Source organism: Trachypithecus francoisi, unplaced genomic scaffold (assembly GCF_009764315.1).
Source record: "Trachypithecus francoisi isolate TF-2019V2 unplaced genomic scaffold, Tfra_2.0 Lachesis_group12, whole genome shotgun sequence".
Classification (NCBI taxonomy): Eukaryota; Metazoa; Chordata; class Mammalia; order Primates; family Cercopithecidae; genus Trachypithecus; species Trachypithecus francoisi.
The window spans coordinates 115,195,154-115,212,342 of NW_022681457.1; the positions used below are offsets into that span (position 1 = coordinate 115,195,154).

The 17,189-nt window shown below is 55.4% G+C and overlaps 1 protein-coding gene across 2 annotated transcripts in view; it reads right to left on the minus strand.

The window, feature by feature from the left end:
• Positions 1-366: 366 nt before the first annotated feature.
• The window catches only part of SPSB1 (splA/ryanodine receptor domain and SOCS box containing 1), a 77,421-nt gene continuing 60,598 nt past the window's right edge, over positions 367-17,189 (minus strand). The window contains exons 2-3 of one of the 2 annotated variants that reach the window (XM_033228471.1): positions 12,583-13,424; positions 367-784 (exon numbers count right to left, since the gene is read on the minus strand). In XM_033228471.1, the coding sequence (XP_033084362.1) occupies positions 657-784; positions 12,583-13,276 (822 nt within the window). In that variant the 5' untranslated portion in view covers positions 13,277-13,424 and the 3' untranslated portion in view covers positions 367-656. Of the gene's footprint in view, positions 785-12,582; positions 13,425-17,189 lie in introns of those variants that run through there. The other variant, XM_033228473.1, reaches the window with a different exon arrangement.

Sequence of the window (17,189 nt, forward strand, 5' to 3'; positions counted from 1 at the left end):
TAGATGGAATAAATAAATGGCTTTTGTTATTGTTAAAAGAATAAATACAGGGTATGGGGCACCGACAGCCAGGAGGGATGCTGGGTGCTTATTTGCCTGCGGACGGTTCTTGGGTTCTGCTTTGGTGTCCATGGTGAGTTTCTGATGTCCTGAGCTTTATCTGTCATGGCATGGCCCTACTGGGCTGGGCACCCATGGCGGGGCACCAGCCCTTGTCTAAGCACCTCTTAGTACCCCTGGTATCTGCTCTCAGAGCTGTGGCACCACCTGCCACCCCCACCACCCTGGGACCCCAGGTGGCTGCAGCCTTCTCCCAGAGATGTGGGGAGCACCCGTCCCACCCCGAGAGCAGATTGGAGCTCAACGTAGGGCTTTCGTAGGAGTTTATTCTCTGTGTCTTTTCTCAAAGAGGGGTTGTATATGGACGGCATGCAGGGACGCTGCCTTCTGCTGATGTCGGGAAGGGGGAAAGAGGAGCCTGTGTTGGAATCGGTCCTTGTCCCATGGAGGCAGCCACGGAGGATGAGGGAAGACCAGGGACCTCTGTCCATGGCTGTGGATGCCGGTCCAAGGTGCAGGGTGCGGCAGCCCCAGCGGCGGGTGGCTCAGTGAGGTGGCACCAGGTGGCTGTCGTGCTGGCGGTCCGATGGCGAACATCACTGGTAGAGGAGGTAGGCCTTGAGGGAAGCCGGCAGCGGCAGCGTGTGGATCTCCCCCAGGCGCTCCTTCCCCAGGGCCAGGCGCACCGAGCGGCGGCACAAATCCATGAGCGGCAGCGGCTCGGCTAGGGAGACAAGAGAAACTGCAGGTCAGCGCAGCTTGGGTGGGTGTTCAGCAAACAACGCTAACCATGGCAGCAATATTATCACTGATTAGTGTTCATTCAAATCAGTAAAGAAACAATTAAAAATGCAATGCTTTGATTTTCATTTTAAATTTAGCATGTGAATAGCTACCAACAGGAGCCCACCCTGGGCTGGGCACCTGGGTGAGCCCTTTGCTAACACTCATTTAATCCTCACAGTGGTTTCTTATGAATGGCTTAATAGTCACAGACACCATTACCTTCATCCCCATTTTGAAGGTGAGGAAACTGAGGGACAGAGTCTAAATGACTTGCCAGGGGTCGCCCTGCTGGCAGTAGATGGAGCTAGGTTTCGAACCCAGGCCATCCCTGCTCTTCCCCACTGGTGACTCTGCCTGTCCAGGCCAGCAGCTGCCGTTGGAGCCTGTTGGTCGGAGCACATGGGAGCCAGCTGTTCCCGGCACGCAGCCCCAGCACTGGACCCCACACAGGCTTCAGGAAGGGAATCATTTTCTGTTACCAGCTGCTCTCAGATACCGTTCTCACCTCTATTTTAAAGCTGAAGACCAGCTGGGCATGGTAGCTCATGCCTGCAATCCCAGCACTTTGGGAGGCCGAGGTGGGTGGATCACTTGAGGCCAGGAGTTCGAGACCAGCCTGGCCAATATGGTGAAGCCCCGTCTCTACTGAAAATACAAAAATTAGTTGGGCGTGGTGGTATGTGCCTGTAACCCCAGCTGTTCAGGAGGCTGAGACAGGAGAATCGCTTGAACCTGGAGGCAGAGGTTGCAGTGGGCTGAGATCGCACCATTGCACTCTAAACTGGGTGATAGAGCGAGACTCTGTCCAAAAAAAGAAAAAAGAACTGAGGACACACAGGCACAGAGAGGACACCCAGTGTGCCAAGGGTTAAGGGCTGGGATCTGAATCCAGGCAGCCTGGGCCCAGTGTCCATGCCCTTAGCCACTAACCGTGCTGCAGATGAAGACATGGCAAACCCTGTGTGGAATCACACGTGACAGGCCTAGCTGGCCCCATGGCCTGAAGGCGTCATTTCTGTGCCACATGGAGCCAGAGAAACCCCGGGTGTCCATGGTTCTGTCTGACAGTGAGGCCAAGGGTCCAGGCCAAGCTCAGGCCTCAGGAAACTGGAAATGCCAGCCCAGCTTCAGCTGATCCCCCAGAGCTGCCCCAGGCACATGGGGCCCTCTCACAGCCAGGGGAACTTGGGCAGAGCTGCCTCAAGCCCCAGGGTTACAGAGCGCTTGCAGCTGCAGCCTCCTGGGCACCTCCATCCTGCGTTCCCAGAGCGCCCAGCCTTGCCTTCCTACAAAGGAGTTCATTCAGCTGCATCTCAGATGAGCCGTCAGCTTCAGATCTCGGGAGTCTGAAACTCATGCCTTCCAAGGCTCCTGAGCTTGGAAGCCTGCAGGGCCCTGCTCACCGGCTTCACCAGAGCAGAATCCTCTCTGCTCTCTTTCCTGAAACCAGGTACAAGTAAGCACACCTGGACCTTCATGGGACCACCCTGCTGTTCCGCAGATGGAAAGCCCTGAAACCAATGGATCTGAGGCTTCATCCATGGTCTCCCCTTGACTTTGAGACTCCTTTGTGAGCAAAATAAAGTCAGCTCCCAAAACTAAAAGAACCCACAGAACTCCATCCTACCAGTAAAAAGTGGGTTAAAGTTCTTCAATATTCACCAATGTGTCTCAAAAATATGAAAATCAATTACTGAAGACCTAACACTATGGGTGAGGCATGGCAGAATGGGGAGAGGCTGCTTATGGGCACAGGCTTTCTTTTTGGGGTGATGAAAATGTTCTGAAATTGTTTCCCAGGTCTCACCACAGGACAGGCCACTGAACTGGATACCTGAATGGGTGAATTGCACGGTATGTGATTTATAGCTCAGTAAAGCTGTTACAAAATAAAAGAATGAACCTTAGGCTTGATAATGCATTTACTAAACCCCAAGCTTTAAAAGAAGAGGGACCAGGTCAGGCACAGTGGCTCATACCTGTAATCCCAGCACTTTGGGAGGCGAAGGACGGGAGACTGCTTGAGCCCAGGAGTTTGAGACCAGCCTGAACAACATAGGGAGACCTCATCGCTACAGAAAATAAAAATTAGCCAGGACTTGGGAGACTGAGGCGAGAGGATCAGTTGAGCCCAGGAGGTCAAGGCTGCAGTAAGCTGTGATCACGCCACTGTATTCCAGCCTGGGCAACAGAGACCTTGTCTCAAAAATGAAAAGAGGCCGGGTGTGGTCGCTCACGCCTGTAATCCTAGCATTTTGGGAGGCCAAGGTGAGCGGATTACCTGAGGTCAGGAGTTTGAGACCAGCCTGGCCAACATGGTGAAACCTCGTCTCTACTAAAATTAGTATACAACAATGAGCGAGGCATGGTGGCCCGGGACTGTAATCCCAGCTACTCGGGAGGCTGAGGCAGGAGAATCGCTTGAACCTGGGAGGTGGAGGTTGCAGTGACCCGAGATCACACCACTGTACTCCAGTCTGGGTGACAGAGCAAGACTCCATCTCAGAAAAACCACCACCACCACCACCACCACCACCAAAAACCCAAACTGAAAAAATAAACAAACAAACAAAAGAAGAGGGACCACTGCTCTTCATCCTCCACGGACGGTCACAGCCACAGCTGCTGACAAGGAACAGAAACGTTCAGTGTTTTTAATGGAGAATTTTGAAAGGGGCCTTTCGTGGCCAGCTTAGGATGATTAAGAGGAGCTCCGCTTGGAGACGAAAGGAGGAACGAAATAACCTCAGGTCCTTTAAGGTCCAGGAGCCCACAGATCCCTCGTGGAGGGGGTGGGACTGGGTTCCCCCACCCAGCAGCTCACAGGGTTGAGTTTCTCTCGGGTGAAGCACCAGCCTGGTGACTCCAGACCCTGACCTGGAGAAGACCCCTCCGTCTGCCTGGACTTGTTTCCTCATCTGTAAGACATGGAATCCAGACCAGATTCTCCCCAAAGCCCCATGCAGCCAAGATCCTGAAGGCCAGAAGTGCTTATCGCAGCCCTCGGCCTGGCCTGGCTTGGCTGTCGGAGTGCGTCTTCTGCACAGAGGAGTGGGGAATTTGGAGGTGTGTTCTCTTTTCTGGTTGGGAGCACGGCTGCATCTGGCCTTCATTGGGGTCCAGGGGCCTGGGCTGCCCTGAGCTCCCTCCCGGAGGATGTGGCTCAGCCCCCACTGGAAGGGGGAGGGGTTCTCCTTGGTGGTCGGAAGGCACTTGAGAAAGCTCCAAGAGTCACTGAATGTGGCCCAAGAGCTCTGCCAGGCTGCAGCAGTGAGGGCTGAAGGGAGTTCTGTCGCTACCCTCTTGGTGTAATGGGTTTCGAATCAACCTATTTAAACGAATGAGCACCTAAGCTTCCCAGGGATGGGCATAGCAGCCAGAGGCCCCAGGCCACAGGACAGGTGCCCACCCCCTCGGTGTTTCTAGGACGGGTGCGGTGGCTCATGCCTGTAATCCCAGCACTTTGGGAGGCGAAGGACGGGAGACTGCTTGAGCCCAGGAGTTTGAGACCAGCCTGAACAACATAGGGAGACCTCATCGCTACAGAAAATAAAAATTAGCCAGGACTTGGGAGACTGAGGCGAGAGGATCAGTTGAGCCCAGGAGGTCAAGGCTGCAGTAAGCTGTGATCACGCCACTGTATTCCAGCCTGGGCAACAGAGACCTTGTCTCAAAAATGAAAAGAGGCCGGGTGTGGTCGCTCACGCCTGTAATCCTAGCATTTTGGGAGGCCAAGGTGAGCGGATTACCTGAGGTCAGGAGTTTGAGACCAGCCTGGCCAACATGGTGAAACCTCGTCTCTACTAAAATTAGTATACAACAATGAGCGAGGCATGGTGGCCCGGGACTGTAATCCCAGCTACTCGGGAGGCTGAGGCAGGAGAATCGCTTGAACCTGGGAGGTGGAGGTTGCAGTGACCCGAGATCACACCACTGTACTCCAGTCTGGGTGACAGAGCAAGACTCCATCTCAGAAAAACCACCACCACCACCACCACCACCAAAAACCCAAACTGAAAAAATAAACAAACAAACAAAAGAAGAGGGACCACTGCTCTTCATCCTCCACGGACGGTCACAGCCACAGCTGCTGACAAGGAACAGAAACGTTCAGTGTTTTTAATGGAGAATTTTGAAAGGGGCCTTTCGTGGCCAGCTTAGGATGATTAAGAGGAGCTCCGCTTGGAGACGAAAGGAGGAACGAAATAACCTCAGGTCCTTTAAGGTCCAGGAGCCCACAGATCCCTCGTGGATGGGGTGGGACTGGGTTCCCCCACCCAGCAGCTCACAGGGTTGAGTTTCTCTCGGGTGAAGCACCAGCCTGGTGACTCCAGACCCTGACCTGGAGAAGACCCCTCCGTCTGCCTGGACTTGTTTCCTCATCTGTAAGACATGGAATCCAGACCAGATTCTCCCCAAAGCCCCATGCAGCCAAGATCCTGAAGGCCAGAAGTGCTTATCGCAGCCCTCGGCCTGGCCTGGCTTGGCTGTCGGGAGTGCGTCTTCTGCACAGAGGAGTGGGGAATTTGGAGGTGTGTTCTCTTTTCTGGTTGGGAGCACGGCTGCATCTGGCCTTCATTGGGGTCCAGGGGCCTGGGCTGCCCTGAGCTCCCTCCCGGGAGGATGTGGCTCAGCCCCCACTGGAAGGGGGAGGGGTTCTCCTTGGTGGTCGGAAGGCACTTGAGAAAGCTCCAAGAGTCACTGAATGTGGCCCAAGAGCTCTGCCAGGCTGCAGCAGTGAGGGCTGAAGGGAGTTCTGTCGCTACCCTCTTGGTGTAATGGGTTTCGAATCAACCTATTTAAACGAATGAGCACCTAAGCTTCCCAGGGATGGGCATAGCAGCCAGAGGCCCCAGGCCACAGGACAGGTGCCCACCCCCTCGGTGTTTCTAGGACGGGTGCGGTGGCTCATGCCTGTAATCCCAGCACTTTGGGAGGCCGAGGTGGGCAATCACCTAAGGTCAGGAGTTTGAGACCAGCCTGGCCAACGTGGCAAAACCTCATCTCTACTAAAAATACAAACATTAGCCGGGTATGGTGGTACAAGGCTGTAGTCCTAGCTACTTGGGAGTTTGAGGTAGGAGGATTGCTTGAACCTGGAAGGCGTAGGTTGCAGTGAGCTGAGATCGCACCACTGCACTACAGCCTGGGCGACAGAATGAGACTCCATCTCCAAAAAAAGAAAAGAAAAAAAAAGTTTCTAAACTGCAGAGGCCCACATGAACTCCCAGCTCCATCCAGCGCCTTGAGTGGCTGACACTGCAGCCCCAGCCTCAGTTATGGCCTGTGGGGTACCAGTCGTGTGCCTGGTGGGGACTGTGACCCCAACCTACAGATGGGGAAATGGGCTTGGAGAGGTGAGAGTTAGGGGTCCAAGGTCTGAGAGCCACGGACTCCAAAGGGATGAGGCCCTCCAGCTGGCGCAATCCATCCCCTGTGAATGCAGCTGTGTGGGGTGGAGGACTTGCCACAGTCTGGCCATCTCTGGATCCCACTGAATAAACCAGTTAGGGACGGGTCATGGGATCCACCAAGATGGGCTACAGAAGTGACAGTGAATGGCTGCAGTGATGCGTTATGAGCTGAAAATAGGACCAGAGTCACCCAGGCATCCTGTGAATGGGTCTATTCTCTGGGGCCTCAAGTACATAAACAGGTCACGCCTCCTTGATCTTGCAGGAGGAAACTGACGGTGCATAGGGCCCGGTCTAACTGCTTTCCAAAGGCTGGGCAGAGACCAAGAATGCACGGCCACAGAAACAGACGTGGGCTTCGTGCCGTGAAAAATGCCCAGCCCCCATTCCAGCTGGTCACTACCAGGACCAGGGAGTTCTCCCCAACCTCCACACTCTTGACTGGGGCTGCCAGCTTTGCGCCCAGCTCCAGCCACAAACCCAGGTGCCTGCTGAAATCCACCGAGGGGGTGGGCATCTGTCCTGTGGCCTGGGGCCTCTGGCTGTTATGCCCATCCCCGGGAAGCTTAGGCACTCATTCATTTAAATAGTTTCTTTGAATGAGAGAGTGCAATGCTGAAAGAGCAGCAAAGAAATCAGGAAGTCAATCAGGAGCTATTTCTGGGAGCAGAAGGCTGAGGAACTGGAAGAGACGGTGCACCAGCTTCCACATTTCTGTGAGAAACGGCTACCTGGTGGCCAACGTGAACATGCACAGCCCCAGAGCCCCAACCCACGACTGTCTCGCCGTTCCCTGAGAGATTTCAATCCAATTCAAGCATCAAGAGTGTGGCGCTGTGCCCAGTTCACGGGCTGAATGAATGAGCTGCGGAACGGTAAAGTCAAGGAAAAACGTTCTGTATCAGAGAATGCCCCGGCTTCTGCATTGTCCTCACTGATAGCTGTCATGGCTCCTGTGGCTGGCCCTACAAGCAGCTTGTGGGGACCATGCTCCAGGACATGGATTCTAGAATGTCACGGGTGGGGTGGCCATCATAGGTTGTGTGTTTTCCTCTACACTAAGCAGTTCTTACGAAAAAGCACAGCCAAACACAACGTGGAGCCTTTGTCCTTGTCAACTGGGGAAGGACGCCTGAGACTCATCTAGGTGATCAGACACCCTTGGTCCCCTATCCCCCCTGCACTCTGACAGCCTGTGGTCCTCATATGACCAGACCTTCTGGAGGGCGTGGGGAATAGGGTCTGGAACGACCCCTCCCCAACATGGAAGGAAGGAAGGGAGGGAGGGCGGGCGCGCAGGCCGGCAGGCCACCCAGCCCTGGTGGCGGGGGTACCAGTCTCCTGAGGAGTAGCTCCCCACAGAGCCCGGCTGGAGTGGACTGCAGGAAGGAGGCACCCGGGAGGAGGCGCTGATCTTGAGGAGACGAGCTGACCTTCCCTGAACCTTCAACCACGACAAACCACAGCAAACCCATGTGGGAGCCATTAAAGAAAATTCGAAAATGCGGAACTGCATGGAAGATGCCTCCTCAGTGGGAGTCTTCAAAGCAGTGCGGGTGGAGCCAGAGAACCCGCAAGGTCAGGGGCTCTCCCTGGACTGCCTACCAGCCTGCTGCTTGCAAACAGGCCTTTCCACATCTCCAGGGAGGGTGGCGGGCAGGCCTGGGGACAGGCCAGGCCCTGTATCTCCCCACTTAGCAATGGCCATCTCCACTCCTGCCCCCCAGAAAAGAGAAGGAGGATGACACAGCAGCCTCTCTGGCTGCATCCTCAGCACAACAAGGCCTTGTGCCTCAAGCCTTGAGAAGGAATCGGAGCATGGGGCCTGTGGCCCCAGCTGGCTGGGCAGTGGGGAGGCCGCACGGGGAAACGTCAAGAACTCAGTGCCCCTGCTTCTGCCCGGCCATGGCCTCAGTGTGCAAGCAGGGACTCTGCTGGGGGTGGGGGGGGGGGGCGGGGGCGGGGTCTGCCTGGCATGCAGGAAAGAGGCCACAGGGGATAGTGGGCTGGGAGATCCCCGGGCAGGCACACACGCAGGGTAACTGTCTGAGCGGCCCTGCAAACAGCTGCCCCTTACGAACGTTGAGCCCAGGTGTGGCGGGGACACTGATGACTCCGCACGTGTCCCAGGGAGTTGGAACTACCTCCACCTCCAAGACAGAGACAGCAAAGCCCCAGACCTCGCCCAGGGTGGCAGCTCTGAAGCCGCCTATATGCAGACAACTCCCCCACTGACCGCTTTCCAAGACAAGGCTCGCAGGGCCCCCTGGATGTGTTGAAGAAGCGTCTCAAATGTAACATCTCCTCCTCCTTCGGGCCTTCCCATCTCAGGTCAGCAGCTCCCACCTTCCAACTGCTCAACCCAAACACCTCGAGTCACCTTGGTGCTTCCCTTTCTTGTCACATCGAGTCCATGGATGAGCCCATTCCAAAGAGTCCTGGAACTGGGCGGCCCCTCCCCACCTCCGCGGCTTCCATCCTGGCCCGAGCACCCATCACCTCTTACCAGGACAAGCCTGGCTCCTCCCTGGCCTGGCCTCTCAGAGGCCACTCTTGCCCCTGCCGTCCATTTCTATAAAGCAGCCAGAATGATACTTTTTTTTTTCCCCCCAGAGACAGAGTCTTGCTCTGTTGCCCAGGCTAGAGTGCTGTGGTGCAATCTTTGCTCACTGCAAACTCCACCTCCTGGGTTCAAGCAATTCTCCTGCCTCAGCCTCCCGAGTAGCTGGGAATACAGGCGTCCACTACCACACCCGGCTAATTTTTGCATTTTTAGTAGAAACGGGGTTTCACCATGTTGGCCAGGCTGCTCTCAAACTACTGACCTCGTGATCCACCTGCCTCGGCCTCCCAAACTGCTGGGATTACAGGCGTGAACCACCAGGCCCAGCCACAGAAAGACACTTCTAAAACACAAGATGCTGCCTCAGTAAGCGCCCGGAGGTGTCGGGTTAAGCGGGTTGAGGCTGGCAGCGCTAATACCCACACCTCCCCCTATCCCCATGCTGCAGCGGAGCTGTGACAGTGCCCCACCCTCCAATGTTTTGTTCAGTGTCCCAAGAACGACCACATCTATTTTCCAATCTGGAGCCTCTAAACTGACCACGTGGCCCAGGGCCCATTCATGTCTGAGCAGGACTTGCCGGGCATCTGATTCTGCTGGAGAGGAAAAAACATCCTCGTCATTGACTAACAGTGCCCTGCTGTGATGCTCTGAGTGGCCATCTAGATTCCAGCTCACAGATGCGGTTCCCAAATCCTGATTCCCAATCTCGTATCCCCCGCTCACCCAACAAAACACCTTTAGGATTTTCCAAACAAGGAAAATTATGAACGCATCCAACCTTCCGTCTCACGCAGAGCTAACCAAGCAGGAAATCACCTATTCACAGGACACGCATCTGCACCTCCAGGAGTGGGTGGGCAGAACTCTCTGTTCAAATAGGCTCCAGTGCCCTCCCGGCCACTCCAGGGGTCTGTGTACTTTATTGGAGCTGGGATGTATAACCATGAAGCTGTGCAAACCCAGAGCTCATGACAGTATCGGGGGGCATTTCCTGGAAGACACAGGGCTGGAAATCTTCATGGAGCCCCCGCGGTCTCAGTGGCCAGGCAACAAGAGCAGGCCTGGCAGTCTCCTCATCTGTCTGTCTGCAAAGAACGAACATTAACCTCCCTGGCTCCGTGACCACCCCTTGGCTGGGAGGAGGGAGGCAGGGCTGAGGGCCAGGGCTCCTCAAGATCCTAGGTCCTGGGCAGGGCTCCCAATCCACACCCATCCCAGCTTGAGGCAAATTGGCTGTGGATGTGGTGCCACTCATTTCTGACACCTGGGGAGACAGACACAGAACTCACTCTGCTGGTTCCCTCATTCAGTTCCGAGGTGACTACTTCCCCAGGGAGGTTACCGGCTGGCTGCAGACCTGACCACCCACCTCTTCCAGGAGTCCCATGACCTAGGGGCACCAGGCTGCATGGACGAGGACCAAGCAGCCCTGGGAGCCTGCACCACAGATGTCGTGTGTGGCTGTCAACTCGCTGCCGTCACGGTCAAAGTCACAGCAGAGGACCAAGAGAAAGAGGTGGGGAGGCTTCCAAAGAGAAATGTGTAAGCATTTGCACATGCCTGACCACCCCAACACTTTCCCCAGTATCTTTCAAAGGTTGAGGTGGGGGAGGAGGAACAGGAGGAGGACCTCCTTCTCCAGGAGAAACTGCAGGCTTGGAGACTTGAAGACAGAGTCAACATCTGTATTCCTGACCTCTGGTGGGGGGCCTCACCCCCCTCCACCTCTTGCCTGGCCTGCAGGGTGGGGTTAGAACTCAGGGTGCTGAGCCAAAACTGCCCTTTAAGGACAGTCAGCCCATGGGTGGATGGAGTTTTCCAGGCCCCTTGGTTCCCGATGTGGGACTTGCAGGCAGTAGAAGGGACTCACGCAGGCAAGGAGCTCTGAGAGAGGGCCCTGCATGGGGTGAGCCGTTCTGCAATGCCAGGCCCTCCTGCTACCACGGGCTCCCAACTGGGCAGCCATGGAGCCTCCATTCCCACACCAGCACAGTGTCCCTACACATGGGCTGCATTTACACAGTCTGAGAAAGTCCACTCCCCTTCCCAAAGGGACAGGTGGAGTTCGCTCTTGACTCAGCCTGTTTCTGATCTGCGTGCTCCTCCCCAAATTCATGACTGAACAAGTCCCTCAGGACTGTATCTCAAAGGAGCCCACTCAGAAGCCTCCAGCAGAAGAGAAAGACTCTAAGCCTGTGTAATGAGTGAGAGAGGTCACTAGCGTTCATTTACCGGAGAGGCCCTAGTATCCCCAAGGTTACAAACCACAGCTTGATAATATGCTGGCAACTGGGCTAGAATTTGGTCAACTGAGGATCAAACCTGGAGGCAGGTCACACAGAGAAACAAAGACCACCTGCTCATTAATTCATCCATCTATCCATTTATCCATCAATTCATTAGTCTATCTGCTTTCCATCCACTCATCCATCCACCCACTCATCCATCCGTCCATCCACCCTCTCATCCACCTGTTCATTTATTTATCCATCCATCCATCCATCCATCCATCCACTCATTCATCCATCCATCCACCACTCATCCATCCATCTGTTCACTCATCCATCCACCCACTCATCTATCCATCCATCCACCCACTCATCCACCCATTCATTTATCCATCCATCCATCCATCCATCCATCCATCCATCCATCCATTCATCCATCCATCCACTCATCCATCCACCCACTCATCCATCCATGCATCCACCCACTCATCCATCTGTTCATTTATCCATCCTCCATCCATCCATCCATCCATCCATCCATTCACTCATCCATCCACCCACTCATCCATCCATCCATCCACCCACTCATCCATCTGTTCATTTATCATCCATCCATCCATCCATCCACCCACCCATCCATTCATTTATACATCCATCCATCCACCACTCATCTATCCATCTGTTCACTCATCCATCCACCCACTCACCCACCCATTCATTTATCCATCCATCCATCCATCCATCCATCCTTCCATCCATCCATCCATCCATCCACTCACTCATCCATCCACCCACTTATCCATCCATCCACCCACCCACCCATCCATCCGTTCATTTATACATCCATCCATCCATCCACTCATCCATCCATCCATCCACCACTCATCTATCCATCTGTTCACTCATCCATCCACCCACTCATCCACCCATTCATTTATCCATCCATCCATCCATCCCTCACTCATCCATCCACCCACTTATCCATCCATCCATCCACCCACTCATCCATCTGTTCATTTATACATCCATCCATCCATCCATCCATCCACCCACCCATCCATCTATTCATTTATCCATCCACTCATTCATCCATCCACTTTTTCATCCACTCATTCATCCCTCAATCTAAACACTCATCTACCCACCTACCTACCCATCCACCCATCCATCCATCCTTTTGTTCAACCACTTGTCTATCAATCTACTCATCCATCCATTATTCACTCATCTATCCATCCATTCGTCATCCATCCATCCAACCAATCATTCATCCATCTATTCATTCATCATCCATCATCCATCCATCTGTCTATTCATTCATGAGGCACCGTTAGGTAATCTAGCAGACTCTGGGTAGAATTCCTCACTTAACCAGATGCAAAAGTTGCCTCTGAGGGTCTGAATACACTGGAATATCGACTTTAAAACACCTTAGTTCCAATGACTGTATCAACTTTTGGCCTAAGCCCAGCCAGGACCATGGGGACAGAGGGAGGGCATTGCCTCTGACAGCAGAGGGGACACTTACGATCGAGTCCGTTCAAGTAGCGCATTCGGATCTCACAGTGGCCCCAGACGGCACTCACTACAGGATACAGTTTTTTGCCCTTGAGCCCCCGAAAAGCCACTCCCATGTACTGTCCATCCACAATGAAGCTCAGTGTCCCGTCGTCCATGTCCAGGGCTACCAGGAAAGAGTCAGGGACAATGAATGTCTCATCTGGTTCCAGAAAGGCTGGGTATGTTTTGCTTGGCTGGTTCTTGCCATCGTGGTAGAGCCGGTTGCGCCCCAAGTCCCAGCCCCAGGACTCGTGATTATTCCCCACGAGGGTAGTGTACCCGACCGAGTGCAGGGGGGCGTCCGCCGTCGCCACCCCCACCACGGCATGTGTGCCCCGCTGTCTCATGGCCCACGTGATCTGCCACACGTGCAGCCCACGGGTATACCCGACTTTGCCCCTGATAGCGTCTGTGCTCTGGGCCACCGGATGCCGGTGAAAGATGAGTTTGTCGTCTTCCTTCACGAAGACGTTGAGCGACCGGTCGTTGTTGTTCCACGAATGCAGCAGCTGGACGTCGTAGGACACAGGGGGCATGTCCAGTAGCAGATCCAGCCGGGTGGGCTTGCAGTAATCCAGACCCTGGAGCTCCTGCTTCAGGGGCCGGTACGTGGGGTCCCTCATGTCCACAGTCTTGATCCCTCCAGTGACCTTCTGACCCATGTTCGCCCTGGTTTCACCTTCTCACCGACTCCCAAGGCAAACTCATCAATCTCGTGGTCTCGTCTCCAGTATTCTGATCAGGGCCAGACAGAATTCCTAAGGCGGGCTGCCAGGAGACCTCTGCAAGCTGCACAGTGTTCAGTATTGCCTAATGGACGGAAAGACAAACAACTGGTGAGCGGGGCTGTGGGATGAAGGGGAAAGTTAACCCGGAGGTCGAGGCAACCACATCAGCACGTCCCGGCAGCCTGCACCTGGGCTCCGTCACGCCTGACACGGACAGGCTGGAGTCTTGGCGTGGAATGAAATCCCCCGTTCCCTGGCTAGGTTGTCACAAAGGAAAGGGGCTGTCTGTCCACCCGGCAGACTGCATGGAGAGGTGGGCTTGGGGGCTGCGCGTCACCCTCATCTGTGTTGGGTGCAGACACACGGCTGATGCCTACCAAATACCTCATCAGGGTTCCACAGGACGGCAGGCCATGGTGTCACAGAACCAGGACTCAGCCACGACAGTGGTCATCTGCTTGGTCAAAACAGAAGAAGGTGGATGGCCCTTGCCTTGCTGTTCAGAGGGGAAGTGGAGCCCCAGGTAGCAGCAGAGGCTGTGAGGATGCCAATCCCAGCTCCTCCTCCCTGTCTCTGTCTCTGTCACAGCTACCTCCAGCAGACACACCACCAATTCACTCCAGAGAAGGGCTCTCTGGTGCAGTCGGACGGCTCAACTCAGGCGTCTGTGTACGCTTGGCGGCAAGGGCCCCAGGAGCCTCCTCCGCCAGCAACATTCTTCTCAAGGGCAGACAGCATGGGGGGCTCATCCCCTGACCCCCAGGAGTTCTTAGATGACTGACCACCTCTTTTTCCTGCCCACATCCTTCAACTAGAAGCCAGGGTTTCGCCCTCTAGGTCTCAACAGCACGTCTGGGGAGGAGAGTCCAACGCTAAGATGCCTTGTTCCCTCTCTGGCCTCACCATCCCCTGGGTCCTTCAGGAGGGAGAACAGGGACTCTGGGTTGGGGGAGAGAGCTCACTACATCATCTACCCCATCCTCTCCACTGGCAGCCCAGGAAGAATTCTTTTTTGAGACAGAGTCTTGCTCTGTCACCCAGGTTAGAGTGCAGTGGCGTGATCTCGGCTCACTGCAACCTCCACCTCCTGAGTTCAAGTGATTCTCCTGTCTCAGCCTCCCGAGTAGCTACGATTACAGGCACCCACCACCATGCCTGGATAATTTTTGTATTTTTAGTAGAGACGGGGTTTCACCATGTTGGCCAGGCTGGTCTTGAACTCCTGACTTCAAGTGATCCACCTGGCCTGGCCTCCCAAAGTGCTGGTCAGGAAGAGTTCTATCCAAGGAGGAGAAGGCAGCAGAAGATTTGAGCCTCGTTCAAGAGAGAAGTTTCTTTCTGCCATCAAGAACCTCCTTGGCCTCTGGAAGGGACCAGAGAGGCCAGGGAGAGCAGCCTGGTTTGGGGTCAGGCTCCTAGGATCAACCAGGCTGGGTGGGGCAAGGCAGGCTCCTGGCTGAAGCAACGGTACTAAAGGAGCCTGTGGGGGTGCCTGGGGGGTAGGCCAGCGGAGCCTTGGCTGCCGGGAGAGTCATGCTGGGTCCCTTGTTACTAGGGTGCCCAAGTAAAGGAGACAAAGAGAACCCAAAGGAACCTGGGTGGGGGAGGCCGCGAGCTCCCAGACACAGGGAAACCAGGAATCTCAGAGGGCTGGCCTCCCAGTTCAGTGCGGGGCCAGCCAGGCCAGGCTCCGCAGGGGGGCTGGCCTCCAGCGGCCAGGCCTCCAGGAAGTTTGGTCCTGGCAGAACCTTCCCATGTGGGAACACTTGGTGCCCCGACCCCCTTATCTCAGGGGCCGGTTCATGCTTCTCGCCCTCCCCTTTCTGATGTGAGACAGAGGGTTCTTTTTTTTTTTTTTTTTTGAGATGGAGTTTTGCTCTTGTTGCCCAGGCTGGAGTGCAGTGGCACAATCTCATCTCACTGCAACCTCCGCTTCCTGGGTTCAAGCGATTCTCCTGCCTCTGCCTCCCAAGTAGCTGGGATCACAGGCACCCACCACCACACCCAGCTATTTTTTTCTATTTAGTAGAGGCCAGGTTTCACCATGTTGTCCAGGCTACTCTCGAACTCCTGACCTCAGGTGATTCACCCACCTCGGCCTCCCAAAGTGCTGGGATTACAGGCGTGAGCCACTGTGCCCGGCCACAGACAGAGGGTTTTGATCTCAGGGGCACGGTCATCTCTTCAAAGACAGGGTAGGACTCCTTGTGTCCAGTGTCTGCAAAACCATTAGAGCGGACGTGTACCCTCTGCAGCCTGGAGGGCCGCCCTGGTTCCAGAAAGTTCTGTGAATACTGTGACCTCACATCCATGATCTCCCAGGAAAATCCCATTTTCAAGCTTTCAGTTCCATCTCCTCTCCTGGGAGCCACTGAAACCTCTAGGACTCCCTCGATGCTGCTGCAGAGGGACAACCCGTGGCTTTGGGGCCTGCGCCTCAAGCTGCAGGAGGGAGAGAGAGTTAGGTCTGGTGTGGCACCAGTGTGGCCTTCTCAGAATTCCCCTCTTCCCCAACCTCCACTGGAGCATTTTCTGAGCTGTAGGAAGGCCGGGCCGAGGTGGCTCTAGAGGTCAGAGCTGCAAGGAGTGGGGGCGAAGAGGACAACCCCCATCTCTGTCTGGACACCCCTCCACCTTGGTGCCCAGGAACCTCTCCATATTCTCAATTCTGCAGGGTCTTGTGGGCACAGAGGTCAGCTCCCTGGGAGGACGGGGCACGAATTACTTTCTAAGAGAGCTAGTTCATGTCACGCTTCCTGCAGCGTAGCCCCTCCACAGCCCCCCTGCCGCTCAACTGTCGCAGCAGGGAGGACCTTTCTCCTGGGATCTCGTCTGTCATGGAAGATCCGCCCTCTCTCCACGTGTGGGAGCAGGTGGGAAGAGTGGGGAGGAGGCTGGGGGAGGGAGGGGAGGGTGGGAGAGAAAGGTGGCGGGGAGGGGTCCTCTAGCAGGTAACTGAAAATGCTAGCAGGGACCATAACAGGGAGGTTGAGGCAGGAAGAGGCGAGGAGAGCAACACCTCAGAGCGGGAGAAAGGGTGAAGTGGGGTGAGATGGGGAAGGACGGGGAGAGAGAGAAGGGAGGGGAGGGAGCTCTCAGGCTAATAAACCCAGGCCCGAACACACAGAATGCCTGTCTCAGTGAGACCGGAGATCAGTTTTTTCTGAAATAGGCGAGATAGTAAATGCCTGGCTTTGAGGGCCAGACAGTCTCTGCTGTTGTCGCGCAAAAGCAGCCACAGACGGGACATAAATAAACGCGCGTGGCTGAGTTCCAGAAAACTTTATTTATAAGGACAGGCCGGCCTGGGGTCCGCCAGCCAGAGCTTAGACAGGGCCCTGCGTTGACTCCACTTAAGACACAGCCCTGTGGGGCTGGGGCAGGCATTAGCCGGATGGTGGTGCGGGGGGGTCCCTGGAGGCTGGGCCAGCCTCATCCCAGAAAGAGCCACCAGAAAAGGGTGGCTTCACCCCGACATGGGACATCCACTGTCTGTCTGTCCAGGTCAGTTCCACAAGCTCTCCTAGTTCTGAGATGCCAGCACCTCAGGTGGCCCAGCAAGTCCTCAACACCAATGCTGGGCTGAACTCCCTAAACCTAACCGGAACCACCACCCCTCCACCTCCACCCACCTTCCCCCACCCCCTCACCCGGGCCCAGGCCTTGGACCACATGGCTGTGAGGGGTGGGGGTCTGTGGGAGGGAGGGTCTGGGAGGAGGGAGGCTGGGGAAAGAGGGTGGGCGTTTTCCCTGGGCAGGGCAGGCAGGTAAAGGGCCTGCAGCACTGTGGGGTGACTCCCTCACAAGGGCACCCCAGGGAATGTGGCCCACCCACCCGGCCACTTCT